Source organism: Pelmatolapia mariae, linkage group LG10_11 (genome assembly GCF_036321145.2).
Source record: "Pelmatolapia mariae isolate MD_Pm_ZW linkage group LG10_11, Pm_UMD_F_2, whole genome shotgun sequence".
In the NCBI taxonomy this organism is placed as follows: Eukaryota; Metazoa; Chordata; class Actinopteri; order Cichliformes; family Cichlidae; genus Pelmatolapia; species Pelmatolapia mariae.
The window spans coordinates 60,805,681-60,830,353 of NC_086236.1; the positions used below are offsets into that span (position 1 = coordinate 60,805,681).

At 42.1% G+C, this 24,673-nt stretch overlaps 1 protein-coding gene across 2 annotated transcripts; it reads left to right on the top strand.

The window, feature by feature from the left end:
• The first annotated feature begins 1,952 nt into the window (after positions 1-1,952).
• Positions 1,953-23,427, top strand: atp1a3b (ATPase Na+/K+ transporting subunit alpha 3b). 2 transcript variants are annotated; one of them, XM_063488586.1, is made up of 23 exons: positions 1,953-2,139; positions 2,284-2,376; positions 12,487-12,603; positions 13,378-13,437; positions 13,596-13,799; positions 14,013-14,126; positions 14,513-14,647; positions 14,747-14,864; positions 15,517-15,785; positions 16,013-16,211; positions 16,336-16,580; positions 16,679-16,871; positions 18,586-18,761; positions 18,851-18,987; positions 19,083-19,233; positions 19,787-19,955; positions 20,218-20,372; positions 20,464-20,587; positions 20,842-20,987; positions 21,071-21,201; positions 21,356-21,457; positions 21,543-21,634; positions 21,893-23,427. In XM_063488586.1, the coding sequence occupies exons 2-23, from the start codon at positions 2,371-2,373 to the stop codon at positions 21,919-21,921; spliced, it is 3,072 nt and encodes a 1,023-aa protein (XP_063344656.1). In that variant the 5' UTR covers positions 1,953-2,139; positions 2,284-2,370; the 3' UTR covers positions 21,922-23,427. The 2 variants fall into 2 exon arrangements, with proteins under 2 accessions (XP_063344656.1, XP_063344658.1); XM_063488588.2 differs by having other exon boundaries at positions 12,526-12,603.
• The last annotated feature ends 1,246 nt before the right edge of the window (positions 23,428-24,673 follow it).

The window sequence follows — 24,673 nt, forward strand, 5'->3', positions numbered from 1 at the left end:
AACAGAACATTCCTTACAAAAGATAGCTTGTACAGTTGAGTATATCTTGTAATAAAGGATAAGATAAAGAGAAAACATGATGCTCTGGAGCCTTCTCTTCCGCCAAACCAGCTGAACACAGAGAAGGTCAGAATCTTAGAATTTTCCACCACAGTGACAGAAAAAGCAGGTTAGGTTAGGTGTGCATATTCATGTTACTTTTCATAGTGCTGGCACTGACTTTAGGGTGAGCATCCCACAGGCAGAAGAGTGGGTGGTAAAAGGTTAACAGTCAACATTTGTCTGGATTTACACAGAAGCCTGTTATTAATACAGACGGGGCAAAATGTTCTTTGAAATCAGATCTTAGACAAGCAGTGATGGAAAAACAAAGTGTCAACGTTTAACATCTTGTTAGTGTTGTATGAGTGGGATTTACCAGAATGTGTATTTGAAACTTTACCCCGTCCATCTGGTTGTTCGGGAAGGTTATGAAAACACCAAGCATCCACAAACAAAATGATTACTCACTGCTAATTGCATCTCATTGCGTCTTTACTGATTCATACTTCCCATATCAGATTAAATAATAAAAAATAAAAATGCAATGTGCACCATAACATCTTGTTTTAATAAAGCATCACGGCTGACTGACCTCCAACTCTGAGCTAACCTCATTCTGATGCTCTGGGGCTTCACGGGGCTGAGTGGTCATCGTCTGGACCCACAGCAAGAAACCCAGTGAGGCATGACAGCAATCTGCTGCAGGGACAGCACGCGTGACTCCCAGCTTTCCCTTGCAAATCAGGCATCGCTGTGCATGCATGCATAGTATATATGTGTGTGTAACTTAGCAACTCTGCATGTGTGCTTTCACTGCAGCATCACGCCTTCATTCCAAAGCACGAAGAGGAAAAGAAAAATGTACGCCCAAAACCAGCGATGACAACTCACTGCTACACACGTGCCAGTTGCCTGTCATTTTTGCATGTCCTCTGTTTGTCTCTCTTTCGTGCTCTCTGCCTTTGAACTCTCTGGCACCGTTACAGAAAACAAAACTCATCACAGCCTGTCCATCTTTCTGCCTGGCCAGTGTTTAATGAATGCAGTCTAATTTGTTAGACTAGCTCATTAATCTGAGTGTGTATCCTTGCAGAACCGGTCAATCCTGTGTGTGGGATTGACAGCTAACCTCATAAATGTCAAGTAAAGTGAGACCTTCCGAAAATTATTGTAGTGCTTAAACAATCCAAGTTGTATTTCTTTTTTACTTCCATTAAGATTCATCTAGTTTCATCCTTTTTTACTTTCTTTTTTTAATTTCGTTTTGTTTTTTTGCTTAGAATAAGTCTCCCCGTTGGGTGAGGTGCTGACTCTGCATTGTCAGAACTGTACACCTGCTGATGGAGGCAGTCAGGTTGCAGGCTGCTTTCTGCAGCCGACCATGCATCCCGATATGCAGTGACAGACGAATGACTGAACTGTGGCTCGTGGCTTCACCCTCATTCTTTCTATCTGAATTTCACACGCACACTTTGGACGTCCTGCTCTCTTTTCTCTGTCTGCTGTGCCCGGGCCCACTACTGAGATATGGATGTGCACAACATGCTCATGATAGGACCAACACGACATCCAGGTGCTTGCTTAATACATGCAATAACCTACTGCACAAAAAAATCCACTATTTTATGGGACATCAATGCATTACATGATGAACAAACACAATCACGACAACTAGAATCTAACCTTGTGCGTCCATTTATACAAAATTTCAGCATAGAGACTCGCGATGCTGCTGGCTGCAAGCCTCAGAATTCTGCAGTAAAGCAGGAGGGGCAGAATTAGCTTTCTATTGGCTGGCTTGTGGAGTAGGATAAATCCAACTGGTCGGCGACCCCATCAGCGATGAGGCGCTCAGAATTATCATTGGCCAGCTCTGTCAGCTCTCGATTCACCCATTCGCTTCTTTTACCGGCGGAGTGATGTCGGCAGAAATGGGGAGGGAGATCGCTGTGGCTGGTTAGTTTAGCCGGTTTTTCGCCACAAGTATCAGAGAGCAAAGGGAGGAAGCGGTTTCCCGCGTGATGCTCCGCTTGAGACTGCAGAATTTCATTTGAAAGACGTCCCACAAGGGGAGACTGCAGCCTAACCTCGCCGAAGGTTTGAGAGACAGTTTATTTAAACCAAAGAAAATTCTTCTGTCAGACTTAGGCTATAGATAACTTGTCTGACGTCGTTTACCTGTGTTTTTTTTCCACCTATGCAACACAAAACAACTGAGCATATCTTCTTTTGCTTTTCAAGGCAAGGCATTTTGATATAGTTCAACGTGAGGGGCTGACACCTCTCAAGCCGTGCATCACCTGAGAGGAAAAGAGTGACTGCGTCAACATGGGGGTAAGAACCGGCGATTCCAACTTTTTTACTGCGTTGTAGCCCACCTGAAGTGGCCTGAAAAGTGAAAGGTAGCCTAAAGCCTAAAGAAAAGCTGTCAAACTGAGGCGTGATGTCGTTTTTGTTCTTAATGGAAATCCCGTTTGTCTGAGTGACATTGACTCTAATGCGGAACTGTGTTTTACGCCGGTCTAGACTGCGACAAATTGATGTAGCCACGAGCTCTTATCTAGTGCAGTGGTGGAAACGAGCTTCTTTTGGACTGTTCACTTTCATTCGACTTGGATCAGTTATTATTTCTGGCTCGTGTGGGCTAATTTGTGCTGGGATTCTCATTAACTGCTGCCCCCGTGATGAAATGTTTAGAAACTAATGCCCAAGTCTTTTATCTAAGTACTGTAGGTCTGTGATGTTTCCAGCTTGTCAGTGTGTCATATGTGTAGGCTCTTTTAAGTCGGATAGGCCTTACTTTGACCATAACCTTGCCAGCCATGATAGGCCTAATCGGTTTATTCTTCCTGTATGCTCCTGTGTGTTAGAGGAGGAGCACGTGTTAAGGTTATTCCCCTCCCCATCATTAAGCTGCAGTTTAAAAATAATACTGAGTTTTGCCACATTTTCGGCAGACTTGCATGCACTTTCTTTATGATTAAAGACCGCAGTGCATTATGACCTCCTTCATGCCCTCGCTGCCCACCCCCCACCCACCACCCACCTCCACCTTCCTCCTGCCCTCTGCTGCGTTAAACCCCGCTGGCATTCCCCCTTCTGCGCTCATCTGTTTGCGCGCAAGCGAAGCAACTGTCCGATGAGAATGGCGAGCACGCCGCGTTCTTACACTGGACACTATCAGCTGAGGAGTCCATCCTCGGCACCCTCGCTGACCCGTGCGTCATAATGCGGTTACCACGAATAAGCGCTTCACCAGCTTAGGCTATTTCCCCTTTAATTTGTGACATAACCGGGACTCGATAATCGCCAGCAGTGACTACATTTACACACATCACAGATTAAAGAAACGACGACTCCAGCCGGCTACACGAGGAGAATGACAATAATGACAATAAGGTTCGTCAGTGTGACTTTAGAGGGCTCTCTTCTACTGCGCCATTAAGCCATTAAGCCATTAAACGCATTTGAGCTGTTTCCGGGTATATGGATAAACTTATCACTCGTGTAAATTTACTAGTCTGGAGTCTGGTGGAAAAATACAAGGCAAAGTCAAGATGCGGCTGGTGGTGTGAGTTATTGCGCAATTCTGCTCCATCGCCGCGCCACGAAAGAGTTGTAATATTTAACCCCCGTGCACCGACTGAGCGATGCGGTGGCATGACGCTGCAGTAGGAAGACCATGCGGAGCTGAGACATTTCCAGCTCTGCGGAGGCAGTGCAAGCCGGTTTCATTACAGTGAGACCAGCTGATGTTGCCCTGCAAAGCCTGACATTTTTGCGCCAACAGAGAGGTTCAGTGTCTTGGATTCCGGGGAGGTAGAAGAGAGCCTCCGGTCCATGTCAGTGTCTTCTTATAGATGTGGAAGCTAACCCGGCAGCTATAGTGGGCACTGCGTCAAAAGGGATGGGAGTGCAAAAAAAAAAAAAAAAGTGCTTACGCATGTGCTGCTGCTGCTGCTGCTGTGTGGAAGTTCACTGAAGCAGTAAGAGAGGGACGTTGAGTGGAAATGGAGTGTCATTTCAGAAGATGTCCTGTCTCCTCGGAGACTGCTGTTATAGAACAGATCAATAAGGAATATGAGCTTCCCTTCTGATGTCTTAAATCATAAAGAAAGTATATGCAAGCCTGCCGAAAATGTGACTTTTGCGCTTAAGGCGCTTAGGTTACCCTAAATGGGAAGGCGGGTGGAGAGATGGATGGATAATGGAATAGAGCTGTGTATGGAAAAGTGTCATCACTTGTGCTGATGTACAGCACTGACTTGTCCCTCTTTCCGTCTGAGGATTTCGCACTAGCGCACTGTCCTATAGCACTGCCAGCTGTCCTTTCCCAAGGCCGCAGGGGGCACCGCTTGCGACGTTCCTTCTGCGTCAAACCGGGGGCGGGGCCTCTGGTGTGGAAATTCCCTGTAAAAGGCTGTGATAGGCTGGCACGAGCAGCCACGCAGAAAGGACCCGGTTAACAAGAGAGAATAGAGAAACCAACCGGCACGTTTTGTCAGACACAGAGATATACGTTCTAAATTTGGAGGACAATCTCTAAGGAAAGAGAATGATGTAACGCACACATAGGTCACCTTCTCATCTTTCTCACTGTCCTTTCTGCATTGATGCAGTTACTGAGGATGAGTCCATGGGAGGAATGTAAAGTGAGATGTCGAGGAAGGGCTGCACACATGCATCATCTGCAGCTGTTTACCTTCAAACTCATGACACAAAGGAAGGGAATGTACCACTGCTGAGAGAACAACGGGTACAGAGAGAGAAAGGAAAGACAGATTAGTAGTGGTTGGTTTGCAGGAGTAGTGAGAGAAAGAGAGAGGGATTTAGAACGAAGGAGGTGGCATATGTTGAGGGGAGGGGTGGTTGGATGTATATCCTGTTACAGGATAATGACCTGAGGCTCACAATACCGCAGCTCATGTTTCCTCTTTCTGTGCCTGGTCATATTGGTTAACCAGGAGAGCAGAGAGAAATGGGATGAGGAGAGGAAGGATGTACTTGGGTCGAAGCATAATAGGTCTTAATAATTTTTGTTTTTATGATTGAACAGTTAGTGTTGGGGTGAAGAGGTAGGGATGTAGGGACTGTCTTTAAACCCCAGTAAGGAAAAAAGAAATTAAGGTGATTTAGCAGCAGAAAGGATTTTTAAGAAAGGTCATAATGGCTGATGGTGATGGGTGTGTCTGTGCTGCTGTTAGTGCAGTGTGGCTGAGGAGAAGCGCCTGATAAAGACAAGTCCCCTCAAAGACTGGATTCATTCATTACCTTATGATATAAAGGCTTTCAAACTGGTACCAGTGAAGTGTGCGCTGCTATAGAAAATAAGTTGGAAGGTGTCACAGAAAGTAATTCAGGAGTTGGATATGTGTGTCCGCTGCAGAAGCCCAGCCCTCAGTTTGGTGCAGAGTGCTGCACATCCCTCCCCATTGCACCTGCTGCCTGATGCAGATAGGCTGCACTGAACCACGGCTGATGTGTCCTGCACGTTGCAAGAGCCAATAGAAAAGCATAAAAGATCTAATGAAACACAGGGTTTATCATAGCCCTGTGGCCCAGAGGTCAGTTAAGGTCAGTATGGTGATTCTTTGAAATGGACCTCCACTGCTCGCGTCAAGCCACTTGGATCAATAGACGTCCTTTGTAATCAGAGCAATTTTCTTAGCGAGAGTGCTGCTTGAGGATAGATTTCTGTAGTGCCTCAGCAACACACCTAGAGCTAGCCTCCTTGCTAGCTTAAAACTAATAAGACTAGACTTGAGCTGCGAGCTTGTGTAATTCTAATAAAATGTAAAGGTCAGTGCTGTCTCCTTTCTACATTACTTTTAAAACAAAATTACAGTAGACGGACAGAGTGATTGATGTGGCCAACAGTTCTGCAACATTAACGTGCTGATGGTCTCCCATAAAGAGACCGAGTCAGGAGGGTTAGGTTGCCTGACTACGGCAACATGACTAATTCAGGGTGTTGTCGTGGAGATGTGTGTGTCCCTTTGTGAATACACTAAAGGAGAACATGTAACACTGGGCAGCCACAGTGGACAAAGGCTTATCACAGACCCAAAAGAGGTCATTAGCTCTCTGTTTGTTACAATTTAAGCTGCAGCACTCTGCAAGGAAATTATTTTTTTTCTTTTCTGTAAATTTATCCTGACTGTTAAATTGTGCATTTTCCATTTGTCCATGCATCTGATAGACTTTACATGAGGGACCCTGCATGTTTTAATGGGATATGTTAATAGGTATTTGGTAGTTTTGCAGTCAGCAGCTGGTGCGCGTAGATGTGAGATCATTAACATCTGCATATCTCAGTGTGACCTCCTGCCTGATGGGGAGCGTTGAGGTGCCCTCTCTCACACTGTGGCACAATGCCATGTTTTCTACCAGCGCCAAGAAATTAAGATTTACAATACTAGTCTAAATCAGGCAACATTCACTCTCAGGCCAAGACACACAGACAGTAGTATTAAAGTCCTTAACAGTGCCCAGCATTATGCAGGCCATTGTACAGAACTATAGTTACACAGTTACACACAAACTGTCTCTATGGGTTGAACAGATGCAGATAATGAGGGACAGACAGATGGACACAAGGCAGCAGAGTGAAGGGGAGGGGGGGTTATAACGCTGAGATAAAGCTGAGATTTTCAGTTCGACTTATCACTGATTATGTTTCTTGCTTTTGTTTATTTTTAGTTTTCTGAGCCACCCCAAAGTGGATGATTTAAGAGCTGTACAGAGTTAATCTCTCTTTGTGTGTTTATGTTTCTGAGATTAAGATTTTGTTTCAGTACTCAGCCACAGTCTTTTTTTATTATTATTATTTATTATTATCATACATACATAGCATTTCATTTCCTCCAGTATTAAAGGAATGTCAGTAGGGACCGGTCCGCCTCTGTCTGTTTCCTTCAGAAGGGTTTTCCCTTTCTTCTTTTTCAAGTCTGGTATCTGCAGTCTCTCCCTATTGATGTCTCTTCACTTTGTTAAACAGAAAGATAAGAAAACTCCACATCACTCTCAGGGCTGATACAGAGAGGCAGGAGCTCTTTGGTGGTCTCCTTTTCAAATACTAATCGTCAGTTAACAGTGACAATTTAATTATTTCCTTACCCAGTGCTGTTATAAAGACGTTCACCAAACGATTGCTACAGTGATACAATGACAAAAATTCATTTATGCCCGAGAATGGTGTAGAAAGGAGAGTGAGAGAGACAAAGAGAAGGAGAAACATGGTGGGTTAATCCAGTGTAGTAATCAGACTAAATAATCCCAGCAGCCATGGGTCGCTACCCTGAGCCCCCTGCTGTGGGCCCGAGCCCTTCCATCCTACTGCAAGAAACAGCAGATGGCCCAATGACCTTGCAAGGTGTCACACACAAGCACACATGTATACATTCAGTACCATAGGGTGTATACACGTGTCACAGGGAACACGCACACACTTACTGAAACAGTATTAAGATTTTATGTGGTGAACACTTTTATCAGTTTTTACATTTTATCTAGCAAAATTCAATGTTTTTAACTTTAAAATGCTTTCATTGGATCGTTTTTGGTTAGAAGAGCAGCTTATGGACATTCACAGTAAATACATGCTTTAAAAATTTAAGCATGACAAATTTTAAGCTCTCACAACTTTTAATTCTACTCTTTGGTCTATGTGTGTGAAGCAGTCGGCTTAGAGGCTTTGCTGACTCCACTCAATGCAACCTTTAAACAAAACGTATGCATCCAGTCATACACGAGTGACTTTACTTTAAACTTTACTTCTGTTTACCACTCAGTAGTCATGTTAGAACCACAGTAACAGCATCATGTGGTGCAGAGGACATGATGTTATCACTGAATGAGTCAGGTCTGCGGAAAAAGAAGAAGGCCAGCCTCATATGTAGGTATGACAGATTTTGTGGTCACTGGAAAAGGGCACTTTAAGAAGAAAATGTTGGGCGTAGATGTATTTCTTCCATCTACAAACCACTTCCTCATGTGATTCGCACATAAGAAGAAACAACACTCTTGTGTTTGTGCGTTCATAAGCACCGGTTTCTGTTCTGCCTTAGGGCAGGGAAAAGAGGAAGGAAAATTACTTCCCAGCTCCAGTCAAACCCGCTATCAGTTCTCATGCCTCAACTTGTCGTGCTAAACATACTTGGCATAATAAATCGTCTCTCAGGTGCCACTCCTAAACACAACATGACACTTCCTGCATTTTTGTCATTCGAGGTAGAAAGTGTGCCGTTAGCTGACACAACCATCTCTTTCATTCTCAGGCCTCGCTAACTTTTAGTTTCTTATCTTTTGTGTATTATCACATTACCGTACAGTGACTGGGTCTCTCTTTTATTCACTCTACATCTCCCTCACTCTCTCTGCCGCAATGCGTGTAGATGCTGCACATACGGAGTGTAGCCAATACAATGACTCACCTCTGCTCACACAGACACAGACACATACTTATTCCTTAAATCGATCGCCTGTGTGCGTTATACAGCAGTGACTACAGTGTCCAGTTACAGGTGCATCAATTATTGCTCATCCTGGATTACATCGGGGGATCCGAGGAGTACCAGGCCGCCGCTGAGATTCGTCACCATGCCAATGGCCATGCCGGTCTCCATGGTTACTTGCCCTCCAAACACGCTTGCTCATCAGTGTTGTTCACATGAGGGCAAATCGTGTAGTTTGGTCAGCCGGAGCAAGACTCAAACACACATGCAGATGCAGGGGGAAAAAGATAGTTATTGATATTTTAAACACACTTTGATCAATCAGGATATCACCAGATATGAGTGATTGCATTCCATTATCCACAGAGGGGCATGGAATTTCTCCATTTCCTGATGATGCCAAAGATATGTCTGTCCATCACTCTGTTTGCTTGATATTGTGAAGGAGCGAGTGTCTGTAATTCCAGCCACGGGTCTCCGTTTCCTTCCTCAGGACAGTGGAGGATCATCAAATTACCCAGAGCTGTGTGATACAGCTGGACAGAAAAACACAGGCAGCACGTGTTCTTCCTGCATGGCATATTTTCTTCTTCTTCGAGCACCTGATTTAACAGCTAATGTCAAGAGAGATATAAAGATCTAAAAATATATACATATCAGCTGACAGTGATGCCCTTTTTAAATCAATTTTTGTTTTGTTTTTGCAAAATAACTCAAGAAGAACTATTGCAAATCAGGTGCAGTGAAGCCATCTTGTAACGTGGCTGAACCCTTTGTCATAATTGATTGAGTGCCAAGCGCACACAAAGCTAAAACACTTAACATTCTGTAAATAAGGCGAAACAAAGGATAAGCTTCCAAGATATCACTTCCTATGTGACTCATGCTGCTAACAACTCATTCATATCCTGCAAATGAACGTTCACTTAAGGGCACACTCAGACACCCAAAGTGAGAATATAATCTATTAGCATTTGAGGACACATTCAAAAAGATACACATAGCATAAGTGCAGTTGTGCAATCTATTAGAGTGGGGTCACTGAGGGTCAAACACTGATATGGAGCCAGCAGACAGACTGCTGGTCAATATCTAATTAGAAGCATGAGAGAAGGGTGACAGCAGCTCCTCTCACGCTTTCACTCACTCGCTGATCCTTTCTCCACCTCGCTGTATCACCTCCCACTGCTGTCTCCTTTTCCGTGTGCCCAATCCTGTCTGTCATCCATGTCTCTGTCTTTACTTTTCACCACATTTCTCTCCTTGTTTGAGGCTCGTCTCCGCCTCCCCTGCCAGCCACCGTTATTGTCTGTCTGCTGTGTGTGCGACATAAAGAGAAAGAACTCTGTCTCCATATTTATATCATCAGTTTAATCATGCAAATTCACAGGAGAGCAGGTGCACTGCTGAGCTAACAATGCTCCCTAAATGTGTATTTGCTGTGTTCAGTCACTCTCTGTGGAAAAAATTATCTACAACAGCAATAAAAAGTCTGACAGATGATACACAAGCACCCATCAGTCTGTTGTCTTTGGAACTATGGTGCCAAATTACACTTGAATAGAAGGCAAATCTGTAACTTTCCATGTTATTCAACACCTCTGATCTCTGATCAGAGATATTTAACTGTTATTCAGTCTGAACAGGCACGTTCACATGTGTGTACACATGTATGAGCAAGCACTTCCTCTTTGTCATTTTCAGAGACGCGACACACGAGCACACACATGCCCAGGGTCTGTCTCAGAGGGGATGAGCAGCAGTACTTTTCCACTGCATCAGTCTCTGCTCCCTCACCCTCTGTCTCTCCAGGCCTGCCCGGTCTTGCTGCAACAAGAGATTTGCTCACCTGTTCTTTTGTTGCAGAACTGTATGTGTGTCTATTTGCGTGTGTGTGTGTGTGTGTGTGTGTGTGTGTGTGTGTGTGTGTGTGTGTGTGTGTGTGTGTGTGTGTGTGTGTGTGTGTGTGTGTGTTTGCTTGTAGTCCAGTCAAACAGCTACCTCGCTCTGACATCCTACTCTCTGCTTGACATGCTTGAACGAGTGCATTTATTGTTTGCTTTGAATTCAGAAGTGGTCGTTGAGAGCAGCACTCCCTCAATTGGTCGGCAATTTTCCCAAGACGTCTTGCATGTGTTGCTTCATGAATACTTTTTTTTTCCAGTTATGAACACAACCAGAAAGGCAGGTCTTAAGTAACAATTGCATACAGACTAAATACGCAGAGACATGATTTCACAAGACTTTTGCACAAGAGCAGTACAATTACAGCTCAAGTGGAAAATTCACTGGCAGGCTGATCTTTATTACGCACATTGGTGTAACTGCAGGGGTGTATGTTTTGGTGCGGTCTGGGTGTGGGAGTTTCCATGTCAACATGTGCGGAGGACTCGGGATCTCGTTTCATACCCCCTCCCAGGTGTTTTTGTAAATGTGTCAGTTTGATTTGGATAAAGGGCCAACTTGTTTTAAACTAATCATAGAATTATGTTCGAGGTCAGATAAGGAGTTCATATCTAATTTACAATATCAGATTTAAATAAAGTGATCAAGCAGGAGTGATCAACCCGGCTATACCACTAGAGGGTGTATTTTTCCCTGTGAACAACAGCACACATTCAGCACTTCATCATATTTAAGTTACAGGTTAACCTTTAACCTCTTTTTTTTTTATCGTTTGACACACTGTCTATAGTCTTAAATTAAAATGACTGCTGTTATTGATTTATTAGTCGATAGGTATTGACTTTTCTGTTTGACTTGTGGGGATTTAAGTTTGCAATCCCCTGCGTGGAATCAATACTGTATATTTCACTAAAATGATGTTTCACCAAGCTCAACTCCCCCGATGACCAGGTTGGGTCAGTGAGCGAACCCACTTGCATCTCCTGGGAGGAATTCTTGTCACTCCATGTCACCTCTGACCTTTGATGAAGCAGATTTGTATGGATGAGGCTCATCAAAGGTCAGACTACTCTCCTTCCAGACAACAGGCTAGAATTACAGCTATAGACTAAGGATCAGAAAATGCAATGATGGAGGAAATGAGGTTATAAATAGCTCACTTATGTGTAGTTAAACAAAGTGAGCCATCTTCTAAGGGGAGATTTACAGTAACTGGAATAATAGGTTTGATGTAAAGCAGGCAGAGGAGAGTAAAGACAGCTGATGTGTGTGTGTCTGCATGTTTGCGTATACACGCAGTTTAATGTTTCTTGACATCAAAGTGGCTCTGATGGTCTTGTATTGTAGTGCATGCAAGAGTCTGGTAAGAAACGCTTTGATGAGTCTGCAAACTCAATTTTCCTGTTCGCTGTCTCTTTCTTATGTCGTTAATGCTCACTGCTGGAGAAGTAAATGAAAAGGAGCAAAAGTGATTTGTTAAGACCTCAAGGTTAAACCATTTGCACTAGATTACGTTTTGATGTGTCCATCAGGATCTTGTGGTCATTGAAGTGAGCATTATTTGATCAATGGAGATCAAATGGGTAGATCGGGCTGCAGGCACTTGCTTTGATGTGTTGATAATTCACTCCTAACCCAGTTTTATATTTGGTTGAGCAAAACAGAGCCACCTGGGTAATATGTTTTCAATTCTTTAACAATGCTTATAATAATAGGTTTTTATATTCATGGGGTTTTTTTTTTTTAGCTAACATCATCCTCAGAAACTAAAAATACATTCCATTATTATACTACTACTACCTCTCAAGGCCACTTCACAAGGATACAACGTTATTAACTGTGTAATGAAACAGATCTCATCAAGGCCAGTTCAGCAGTGCCCACTGCCTTTAATTCAGCTGCAGTCAGTGGCTGATTAATACTCTTAAGAAGGCTGCTCTCGCATCAATTTACAAATGTTTTAATATTTTACAGAGCAGTGTAGTTTTTAATGGCTGCAATGAACATAACAAACCAAGAGGACAAGGGCTGCTCTCTCCATTATCTAGTCCACAGGCATGTATAAAACATGTGTGTATGTCTGTAGTATGGGAAGTCAGACAGTTACCGCGTTGCCACCACACAGGACAAAGATGACCGATCCCCCAAGAAGAAGAAGGGGGCAACCAAGGACATGGATGACCTGAAGAAGGAAGTACCCATTGTAAGTAAACGCTTCCTTTTTTTTTTCTAAGAATAGTTGTGTAGTAGTAACTGAGTTTTGCTATGATGTGTGTTAGAGGTTACAAAGTTTTACTGCACTCTGTTTCCATCTTGATGGATTTAATTGTCACTGTTGAGTGGACCCATACAAAGGTCTGGTCATGGGCAAAGTTTTGGGTCAGTTCATTTTTGTTCCTGTCAGTCAAAGGATGATTGATTGCTCGTGTACAGTTTTCTTAGTATTTCAATATTTTTTTTAAAAAATATTGTGAAAACAATTTTTTTAACATCCTTGAAATGATGCAAGGATGTATTTTTGAAGAAAATCTTCTTTCAGAATGGAATTAATGGAAGGAAACTGGCAGCATTTTTTCGGACAGAGAAGAAGTTATTTTCCCATACACGCTAAAGTTTTTGTATTTTTTGCTGGTAAGATGGGGGGGACTTATTATCAGGAAGTTGTCAGTTTCGTCCCACTTTTCAGCCCAAGAAACAGACACCATGGTCGCCATACCTGGCTGCCGTTACCACATACTCTTACCCCTCAGGTGAACTGCATGCATGGAGTTGATTTCTGAATTTCCTTCTGTAAAATAAAACGATTGATTTTTTTTTTTAAATCAAAATTGCCTCCATGAATTAATTTAAGCTGGAGAGTTTTTCCCACAAAATATCTCTGCATGCAACTAAAAATACAAATAAAATTGTGAACTACAAGAAATTCTAATCTACATTGTTTTTATTTTTCTGTTTGTTGGGGTTTTTTTAATAACAGACGGAACACAAAATGTCCGTAGAGGAAGTATGCAGGAAATTCCAGACTGACGTTGTCCAGGTAAGCTGACAACGCATTTTCCCAGTTTGCCACCAGGTGGCAGTGATGTACTTTTCATGGTTAGAGTTTGTGACAAAGCATGCTTTTGAGCTTCACATCAGTGCAGACCTGTCTTTTTCTTCTCACTCCACATTCCGCTTCCTCTCGGTTCGCTGCAGGGACTGACCAATGCCAAGGCCGCAGAGTTTCTGCTCAGGGATGGTCCCAATGCTCTCACCCCTCCTCCCACCACCCCAGAATGGGTCAAGTTCTGTCGCCAGCTGTTCGGTGGATTCTCCATCCTGCTGTGGACCGGCGCCATCCTCTGTTTTCTGGCCTACGCTATCCAGGCAGCTACTGAGGACGAGCCTGCAGGGGACAACGTGAGCAACCCACACACACATTCACAATTAGTCACACAGGTTTAGCCCAAACATATTCATCTGTGGCCTATTTGCACCTCATTAACATACCTGTCACACCTAAGACTCTTGGGTATTAACATAAATAACACCTCAGTAAATATTTTACACATACTGCACTCAGTGGCTTCAAACCACCCCCACTAACATATTTCTAATTTTCTCTCCTTTCAGTTGTACCTCGGTATTGTGCTCACAGCTGTCGTAGTCATCACCGGTTGCTTCTCATACTTTCAAGAGGCTAAGAGCTCTAAAATCATGGAGTCTTTCAAGAACATGGTACCTCAGGTAAATAGGTGCTTGATCCCGTACACACAGTATGAAGTCATCTATGCTGTAAGGACAGCAGAAGGCGTACAAGAAATCCTTGTTGCCACTACTCATATAGCTTTTACTTGAAGGAACCTCCTGCCTCCATTCTACAGTAACATTTAACATGTCAGTCAAGGCCTGTGTGAAATTGTCCTCCCACTGCTTCTCCCCTCACAATCCTTTCTGCTTACCACTGTGATTTAAAATAAAAAGTGTATACACAAAAAGAAGTTGCACAGCTGGTGCTTGCCAGTGTTTTGATTATAAATTAGTTACTTACAGTATGTAAGTCAAACATGTCTACATGGAGTTCTCTAAATGTAATTCTGGCATCATGAATGACATTTTTTCCTCTCCTGCAGCAAGCACTGGTGATCCGTGAAGGTGAGAAGGTGCAGATCAATGCTGAGGAAGTAGTGGCTGGAGATCTCATTGAAGTGAAGGGTGGAGACAGGATCCCTGCTGACATCAGGGTGACTTCCGCTCACGGCTGCAAGGTAAAAACACACACACACAGTCACATGCATAGATTTATATTTTTGTTTCTTGTTATATGTAATAAAAAAAAATCTTTAACATTTTCTTTTGCCCAACAGGTAGATAACTCTTCCCTTACAGGAGAATCAGAGCCTCAGAGCAGGTCACCTGACTGTACCCATGACAACCCCCTGGAGACCCGAAACATTGCTTTCTTCTCCACCAACTGTGTTGAAGGTATTGTCACCATGGCAATAGCACTGCATGCTATTGTTACCTTGCAGGACTGTGGTTGAATTTAAAGCCTTCAGTTTGAACAAAGCGATAAAGTTTACAGTTAAAGGGACAGTTCACCCCAGAAACCCTCTGGGCTTTGAGGCTGTTTTGCAAGTTGATCAACTTTGGAGACTAAGTCTGTATAAACTGGAACATACTAATGTACTAGAACTAGATGAAGCAACAAACAAATAGAACACAGCCATGGTGATTTTTTTCTAGAAATCATGACACACTAACTAAAAAAAAAACTCTCCAGAAACCCATAAACATTGTGAATCATTTCCTTTAAGAACAATTTTCTTCTGCTTGAAATGACGGACAGGCAGCAAAGGGCTACGGGTCTGACTCCAACCCAGCGCTCTGTCCATGTGGCATGCCCGTATGGTTGCCTGCTTAACTACTGAGCTAAACTGGCGCCCCCTTACACACAATATTGTCACTGCGCTCTTTGACAGTTCTTTTTTACTGGTCTAAACCCAGTTGTCAGGTTGTGATTCTAGAAATGTGTTTTTAAATAAAATTTAAAAAAAATCACCTTCTAATGCAACAAAGTTGTTGCACCTGTAAGATTGTATTTCTGATTTTGTTTTTGTTTTTTGATCCACACCAGGCACAGCGCGTGGCATTGTTATTTGCACTGGAGACCGCACAGTCATGGGCCGCATTGCTACTCTGACGTCCGGCCTGGAAACCGGCAAAACACCCATTGCCGTTGAGATCGAGCACTTTATCCACATTATCACAGGAGTGGCTGTCTTCTTGGGCGTCACCTTTTTCATCTTGGCCATCATTTTGGGTTACACCTGGCTGGAGGCCGTCATCTTCCTCATTGGCATCATTGTGGCTAACGTGCCTGAAGGGCTGCTGGCTACTGTAACTGTAAGCAGGCAAACATTTGTTTTATTTTTTATTTTTTTGGTTACATATTTCAGTGCTTTCCTTTGCCTGATTCTTTTTCATGCCTTTTCACTGGTCTTTTTGGAGATTCTATAGAAATAAACACAAACCTTCTCATTTAGTGTGTTTAATACTGTGGTAGTGTATAATTAGATTACTTCTTTTAGAATCGAGGAAACAGATCAGTTGACAATTTGAACTCTGTGCAGGTATGTCTGACTCTGACTGCCAAGCGTATGGCTAAGAAGAACTGCCTGGTGAAAAACTTGGAAGCTGTTGAAACTCTGGGCTCCACCTCGACCATCTGCTCTGACAAGACAGGCACCCTGACCCAGAACAGGATGACTGTGGCCCACATGTGGTTTGACAACCAGATCCATGAGGCTGACACCACAGAGGACCAGTCGGGTAAGTGAAGGGAGGGCATACGGGCAACACTGATGGCTCAAATATTTTTATAGTGTAAAAGAATTAAATGATTACTAAAAAAGTATGACATTTATTAATTCTCACTCTTACATTCCTTCTGCAGGTGCTGCATTTGACAAGAGCTCTGTGACATGGCTGTCTCTTTCTCGTGTTGCTGCTCTGTGTAACCGCGCACAGTTCAAAGCTGGACAAGACTCAGTGCCCATCCTGAAGCGTGACGTGGCTGGTGATGCCTCAGAGTCAGCTCTGCTGAAGTGTATCGAGCTGTCATGCGGCTCAGTCAGGATGATGAGGGATAAGAACAAGAAGGTGGCTGAGATTCCCTTTAACTCCACCAACAAATACCAAGTGAGTAAAGGGTCAATATGGGTGAACACATATGTTATACACTGAGTAATGCATCAGATGGTCTCATTTTAGTGCTTATCTCTGTTCTCCTCCCCTAGCTTTCTGTTCATGAAACAGAAGATCCAAATGACAACCGCTACTTGCTGGTGATGAAGGGAGCCCCTGAGAGGATCCTGGATCGTTGTTCCACCATCATGCTGCAGGGCAAGGAGCAGCCTATGGATGAGGAGATGAAGGAAGCTTTCCAGAATGCTTACATGGAGCTGGGAGGACTGGGAGAGAGAGTACTGGGTAAGGTCGAAAGAGGTGAAGGTGGATACTGAGGAAAAGATTTGACAGTGTGGCCATCAGGTTCAAAATCCCAAAATACACATTTTATTTAATAACAATTTATTTGAAAATGTAGCTCAGTTAAAAGTATTATTTTAGTCATGGCTTAATAGCCTATCTGATGCAGTGTTATATTCTTCTGGGCAAATGATTGAGTGTTTACTTTATTATAAATGTGGTTTCCATTCATGATCATAGATAAAACAATAAAAAGTCCAAACTTTCTTCATGCCAGGCTGCAGATGTTCCATCCATCCAATGTTATTCGTTTATTTATTACATCCATTTAACTGGTTTAAATTTCAAAGAAGAAAATGTTAATGTTAGTACTGATGTCAAAACTCAGCACTGATCAGCTTAATTGTGATTATGGTTTTCGCTATAATCGAGCAAGTCCTGTATCTGTGGACGCATCCGTCTTCTGAAGGTCATGTTAACGTCCACTTTCCAACAGCAGTTGTGTTAAAACAGGTTTTGAATTCATTGTCAAACTGGTTTTTAAAAGACTGATCAAATCCAAATTGGACATTTATATTTTTTTACTACACATCTATACTGTGTTTATTTGTTTAATCAGCATCAGCCGCAGAGAGTTTCTTCCTGAGGGTCCTTAACACACTCAATCCAACACGTAAACACAAAACAAGGTTCTCCTCTTGCAGACAGCATTGAGTTTCATGTAGACACTTCCTTACAAGATACTTTTACTTTAGTTCCAAGAATAGGGTTATAAGAAACAACACTTTAGAACTAAACAGCACACATCCGCTGTATTCATTATCCAAACTATTTTAATTACAATTCTTACTAATTTTGATACACACTGTTTTATATTTGATTCGTTCTTTAGGAGCTTAATTTAACATAAACTGGTAGGAACTTCCACCCAATCATTGCCTGTGAATTACTGTTTTCTGTATATTACTTGTTTTACCTTTTGGCATTGTAAAGTTATTTTCTGTTGCAAATCATTTTTCATAAGTATGTTCATTAAATGTGAAAACAGTCTTCAATATAATTAGCAATTACCCATCCTAGATTACCATTCATATCACTGACATGATTTCTGTAAGAGCATTATGATGCACGTCGGGAAGATTTATTTTTAATTTGTTGCAACTTTTTTTATTTCTTTTACAATAATTGCAATAATCCAGCTGTGATAAAACCACTGCATTTAGAACCTGTTTTATAACCTCTGGTTTGATTCATTTTAAACCTCTTCTCACCACCTCCACCCATTCTACTTACAATGTTATTAATGTTGTAAGTTAATTTCTAACATACTGTTAAACCTAATAGTTTTGTCTCTTACACATTTTCAATAGGAAAATGTAAATCACGCGTGATGTAATGAAGGTTTTATACTTTTAGAAGCTCAAAAAGCCCTATTTGAAATAAGGAAATTAACTCTGACAACCCTTGAAATAGCTAACTCAGCATCACACACAAGAATTGTTTTTTAGAATTATAATACCTTTCTCTTGGTTTTCACTAATTTATAAGACTTTAACATAATTTTTTAAAATTATGATCTGTTGAACTGTTGAAACAAAACACTTTAAGACTATAACTGTAGGAAGGAGTGTAGTGGAATTTATTTAAAAAGTAGAGAAAGCCACAAAAAATATGCTTAAATAAACAGCATTAAATCACACATTTCCCCTCGCTCCAGGTTTCTGCCACCTGCTGCTGCCAGAGGATCAGTATCCCAAGGGCTTTGCCTTTGACACAGATGATGTTAACTTCCAGACAGATAATCTCTGCTTCGTTGGCCTCATGTCCATGATCGACCCTCCCCGTGCCGCCGTGCCTGATGCTGTTGGCAAATGTCGATCCGCTGGTATCAAGGTAAGCTGTTTAGATTCGACATAAACTTCTTTGATCTTTAAGTTTAGTCTGTTGTTGCCAATAAGAAGTCATTTTTGTTGTTCTCGTAGGTCATTATGGTTACCGGTGATCACCCGATCACAGCCAAGGCCATTGCCAAGGGAGTGGGCATCATCTCAGAGGGCAACGAGACAGTGGAGGACATCGCAGCTCGTCTCAACATACCTGTCAGCCAGGTCAATCCCAGGTAAGGAACGTTTACAGAAAAACACACACCAAACAAGCAGCAAGTCTCACAAAGTGAAAGCAAATTTGTTCTAACATTTTAACATCTGTGTTTAGAGACGCCAAGGCCTGTGTGATTCATGGCACAGACCTCAAGGATCTGTCTCAGGATCAAATGGATGACATCCTGAGGAATCACACGGAGATTGTGTTTGCCAGGACCTCACCTCAGCAGAAGCTGATCATTGTAGAAGGATGCCAGCGACTGGTTGGAACATTTTTAATATACTAGCTTGAAAAGAAGCTACAGGTTTTCTTTTTGGAAATGTACTGGCTTAATTCCAGGGACTGGACTTTGAGGTGTCAATATACTTTTGGAACAGCAGATGGCACTATTTGACCACTGGATGAAGAGCTTGCTTTTACACAGGGAGATAGATTGTATTAAAAACAACAGAAGGCCATGTTTTTTTGTTTTTAATGCAAAAAATACACCAGCCTGTGAATTGTTTTTTACAATTCCCAAACATAACATTTTTCTGTACAAAAACTAGAAAAATAATGTTTAAAAGAAGCTTTAAAATTAAATGTTAAATAAAGTGGTAACAATCAAAATATAAGCACATACAATATTATATTTTTATATATTAATGTATATTTAATTTATTACATTTATTTAATAATCTTGGAAATTAATAATTTCAATAAACTATCTTAAATTCAATGAAACTTTGTTAAATAATAATGAAAACATGTAACAAAAACGGTTTTTTTATTCACTTTAATTAATGCCGTTCTCATTCCTCTTTCATTTGTCCTAGGGTGCTATTGTAGCTGTGACAGGTGATGGTGTGAATGACTCACCTGCACTGAAAAAGGCTGACATTGGTGTTGCCATGGGAATCTCAGGCTCCGATGTGTCCAAGCAGGCTGCAGACATGATCTTGTTGGATGACAACTTTGCTTCTATTGTCACTGGAGTGGAAGAAGGTGAGACGACCCAAAGGACAGCACTGAAAGACTAAGAATGCTTAAATCAATAAAAAGTTTTATAATGAGAATCTGAGAAAGGACGTAGGAGGAAGATAGAAATGACACTTTAGGAAGAAAAGGGATGCTAATGGTTGGGGGTTTTTTCCATTAAGAAATGTCTTACATGAAAGCAGAGTTCCCGATCATCCACTTGCATTTGAGATGTCAGAATTGGACAGTATGTGATGTGAACTGTCTGCTGGTTTTTTTTGCCCTCTAGGTCGTTTGATCTTTGATAATCTTAAGAAGTCCATTGCCTACACCTTGACCAGCAACATCCCAGAGATCACCCCCTTCCTATTTTTTATCATAGTCAACATCCCATTGCCACTGGGAACCATCACAATCCTGTGTATTGACCTGGGAACTGACATGGTAAAGAGCTTAAAAAGACTCTTTGTTTAGTATGATGAATGCAGCGTTATGCTCACACACAGCTCATACTGTCGTCTTCTTCTTCTCTCAGGTTCCAGCCATCTCTCTGGCTTATGAAGCAGCTGAGAGTGACATCATGAAGCGCCAGCCTAGGAACCCATCCAGGGACAAGCTGGTGAATGAGAGGCTTATCAGCATTGCCTATGGACAAATTGGTGGGTGAACTGAAGATTGTGACTGTTGATCCAGGCTGTGAATTGTCTTTGATGCGGATTGAAGTTGGATCTGAGTTGCCTAGAAGTCATTTTGTTGTAAAATCACTTTATCCCCCTCTTTTTTTGTTCACAAAAAACAATAGTTGGATTATCTTTGGAGCTGTCCTCAGTGTTTTTGGGGAAAATGCGATTTTGGAAATCAGAAAACTTAAAAATTGGTAACTCAATCTCGATGTGTGTACATGTTTCTTAAGGTATGATCCAGGCTCTGGGAGGATTCTTCTCCTACTTTGTCATCTTGGCTGAAAATGGTTTCCTGCCCTCTCAGCTAGTAGGCATCCGACTTAACTGGGACGACCGCAGTTTAAATGACCTGGAAGACAGCTATGGCCAGCAATGGGTAAGTGTGTAGTATGTGCAAATTTTGTGTTTTCACATTTTGCTACTACATCTTACTGTTGTGGTTCTTTCCTGCCTTCACAGACATATGAACAGAGGAAGATCGTGGAGTTTACATGTCACACAGCCTTCTTCGTCAGTATTGTGGTAGTACAGTGGGCTGATCTCATCATCTGCAAGACCAGGCGCAACTCTGTCTTCCAGCAGGGCATGAAGTAAGTCAAAGAGCTATTCACTGCACTATAGTTGTCTTTTCTGCTAATCTTATCAGCATAAAAAAAAATCAAGATTATACTAATAGATATGTATGTATGTATGTATCTATGTAGATATGTTTTTGGCTTTAATATGTGGCACTTCTAAACGCAGGAACAAGATCTTGATCTTTGGCCTGTTTGAAGAAACAGCCCTGGCTGCCTTCCTGTCCTACTGCCCAGGCATGGATGTGGCACTCAGGATGTATCCTCTAAAGTGAGTTTCAGCAACACACAGATAAATACATTGAAAGATCAAGTTGTCTGGTTACTTGATTGCAGTTCTCTCGTTCTCTCCACAGGCCTACCTGGTGGTTTTGTGCATTTCCTTATAGTTTTCTCATCTTTGTTTACGATGAAGCTCGAAAACTCATCCTTCGCCGGAACCCTGGAGGTGAGCGAAGTTGTTTTTTTTTTTTTATTTAAGTGGGCGTTTCTTTAAAGGTTTTGGTTCGTACAGGCCTAAGATGAGAGTAGTTTAACTTTTTCTGTAGATTATAAACAAACCAGAAATGTATTAATTATTAAGCAGCAGTTAAGTAACGCTAAGATAAATGGTGACAGTAGGGTTTAAATATCAAAATAATAATAATAAGTTATTGAAAGCACTGTTTATTTACTGTGTTTTTTTTCTCTACTATTTGTGCTCCAGGTTGGGTGGAAAAGGAGACGTACTATTGATCGTTGGAGCACTTTCGCTCAAGCCCCTCACATCTTCCACTTGTTTCTTCCCCCGGTCATTCCATCCTCGGCAAAACACATCTCCAGATGTCCCGCCCCCTTAAAGACAAAAAGCGCTTTGAAGCAATTTTCATCACAACTGCCCCAAAGATTAAAAACAGCAAAAGCACCTTTACAACTTTCTACATCGACCTGCCCTCTTTCTCCCCACCTCCTATGATACTCTTTGCATGTGTTCTCTCACAGCTGTGTACATAAACCAATATATCTACCAAACGGCAGCTGCATATTGTGTATGTAGATCTGAATGAGCTAATGATACAAAGGGAGTGTCTATGCTCTGCAAAAAAAAAAGGGCCATCCAGCTCCTTCTCCTCCCTGTTCTCCTCCTCTTCACCAACATCGTCTTTCTGTACACCTTTGTCCCCTCTTTCACCTCCTCGCCAACCCTTTGCTTGTCCTCCAATCACACACAGATATACACGTCACACAGTGAGATCCCATCACCGGCACTACTTCGACTGCCACCTTTCGCCTCCGCCTCCTGTCTGTGGAGGACCATCGGAGTGGTCATTTTCCTGGCATTCTCACCGCGTCCATTTTCCTCCTCTTCTGTTCCTTAATGTCCAATGTTGTTTGTTTGTTTTTTAATATGTGGGGTAGGGGGGCAATTTTGATGATTTTAGTTGTTTTGTTTTTTTTAATTTCAAAGTTGGGAGGGGAGGTGTGTGAAAACGACTTATCCTCATTTAGGCGCACTGAAGCACACCATACGGCGTCCCGTCCACCGCCCCTCCCTCTCTGTATCTCACACCCCTCCCCTCCCTTCCCTCCTGCCCTGTTTGTCCCCGTTCGTGTGCGCTGTGTGAGCCATTGTCCTCGTTAATAACTATTACAGTACACCTCCCTCCCCCCCAAGTTGGTAAATACAACTCAATCTTTCTGTGTGTTCTAGGAAATCTATATAATTCTATACTGAATTTAAATGAAACAATAAAGGAAAAAAAAATGTTGAACATCAGCTCCAGAAAGACATTCATGAGGACGATCAACAAAATTGGTGAGGTAGGAAAACAAAAAAGTGAGAGACACTGTATCTGTCTCTCTTTTTGTATTTGATTTGGTTTCCGTTACTTTTGCTGGTTTCTCAGGAGGCTATTCGAACATGTAACAGCAAAGCAGGGCTTTAACTTGTGTTTTTACCAAAAGACAGAAGTCGCCAACCAAGACTTTGTGGTTCCTGTCACTGCAGGCGTGCCGGTATGATGTGGTGAAGTGTGCTGTGGAGTGGTGAGTGGAGATGATGAGCCCATGTGCCCGGGTCTGTGTGCATGTAAGTGTTGGAGACCAGTGAAGGGCCAGCGGCCTCGGGCTGGGTCCGTCTTAGATGGCTGAATGGGTTGAAAGTTGAGAATTAAAAAAAAAATAAAAAATACACAACTAGTAGAACATGTGTGTCAAATAAATGAAACCAACACCAATAAAACATCTAGACATTTAATACAATCTAGATCTGTCTGCGTGTCTTTGTCTGATTTACTTTTTGTTTGACAGAAAGCTTTACTTTTGTTTATTTGCTCATATTTTCTCATATTTTTGGCTCAAATGAGTGCTACTCATCAGTGATGGGTGCACACACAATAACAAATCCTGCAAGAAAAAATACTTTGTGTTCAACAGATTCCACCAGAAGCACCGAACTGCATCTTTGAACTGGCAGTTTGCCGTCTGCATTCATGAATACTGACCAGTTGACATCATATTACTTCTACCTCCTGTCTATATTTGGCATTCATTAACCATTTTAGTAGACTACAACCCCTGAATATTGCACCTATATTTGATTTCAGCAAATATATATTCAAATATGTAATAAAGCAATTTCCTCATGATGAAATATATGCAAAACACCATAAACCTTGCCCATGGAGTGCAGCTTTATGCATATGAGAGTATAGCTCAGCAGAATATGACAGAATAAGAATTTTAGGATGAGATGCCATCTAGTGTTGCAAATATATGCACTTCAACCTACAAAACTGCATAATGTTCAAGTGCCATAGGGGGACGAGTTGGCAGCAGCCCAGGGTAATGCACCAAAACCACTCTGTATACGTGTCAGCATTGTCTGACTCCAACATAAATGAGCTCAGAGATGAGGCTCGCTCTCAGCAGGACCAACATACAAAAGGATTATTGCTCTACCATTTCCCAAAAGCCATCTCTTTTAAGTTGATAGAAAAATAATAGTGCAGGCAGTGTGTTTATAGGAAGGAACGGCTACTTTTTTGATTAACATGCTACATTCCTGCAAATAAAGCAGGTCACCTTCAGGGAATGGGCTGCAAATGTGCTGCCTCTCTGAGCCACAGGGGTCATATATTTTAAATGAACTGCTTATTGCCTACCAAGTACACAAATCAAATAAATTATACATAATGTAATGCTCTATAATGTGAGAGTTAGGTTTTGTGTGAGGTCACTTTGCCACAAAAAATAAAAAATAAATAAATAAAATTAGGACACGTCCCTTTGAGGGAGAAAGACAAAAACTTTGTGGAATCGTTTCACTACCCAATGACAAACGCACGCATGCATACACACACAAACACACATGCGCACCCACTTTCTGTCACTCTCCCTGACAAACACGCTCACGCTCTCACCCTCGTTCTAATTTCCCCCGTGTCTCTGCAGTGAGCTCACTGCAGTGCGACTCCCCCCCCCCAACCCGCTCCTCGCCACCCTACGT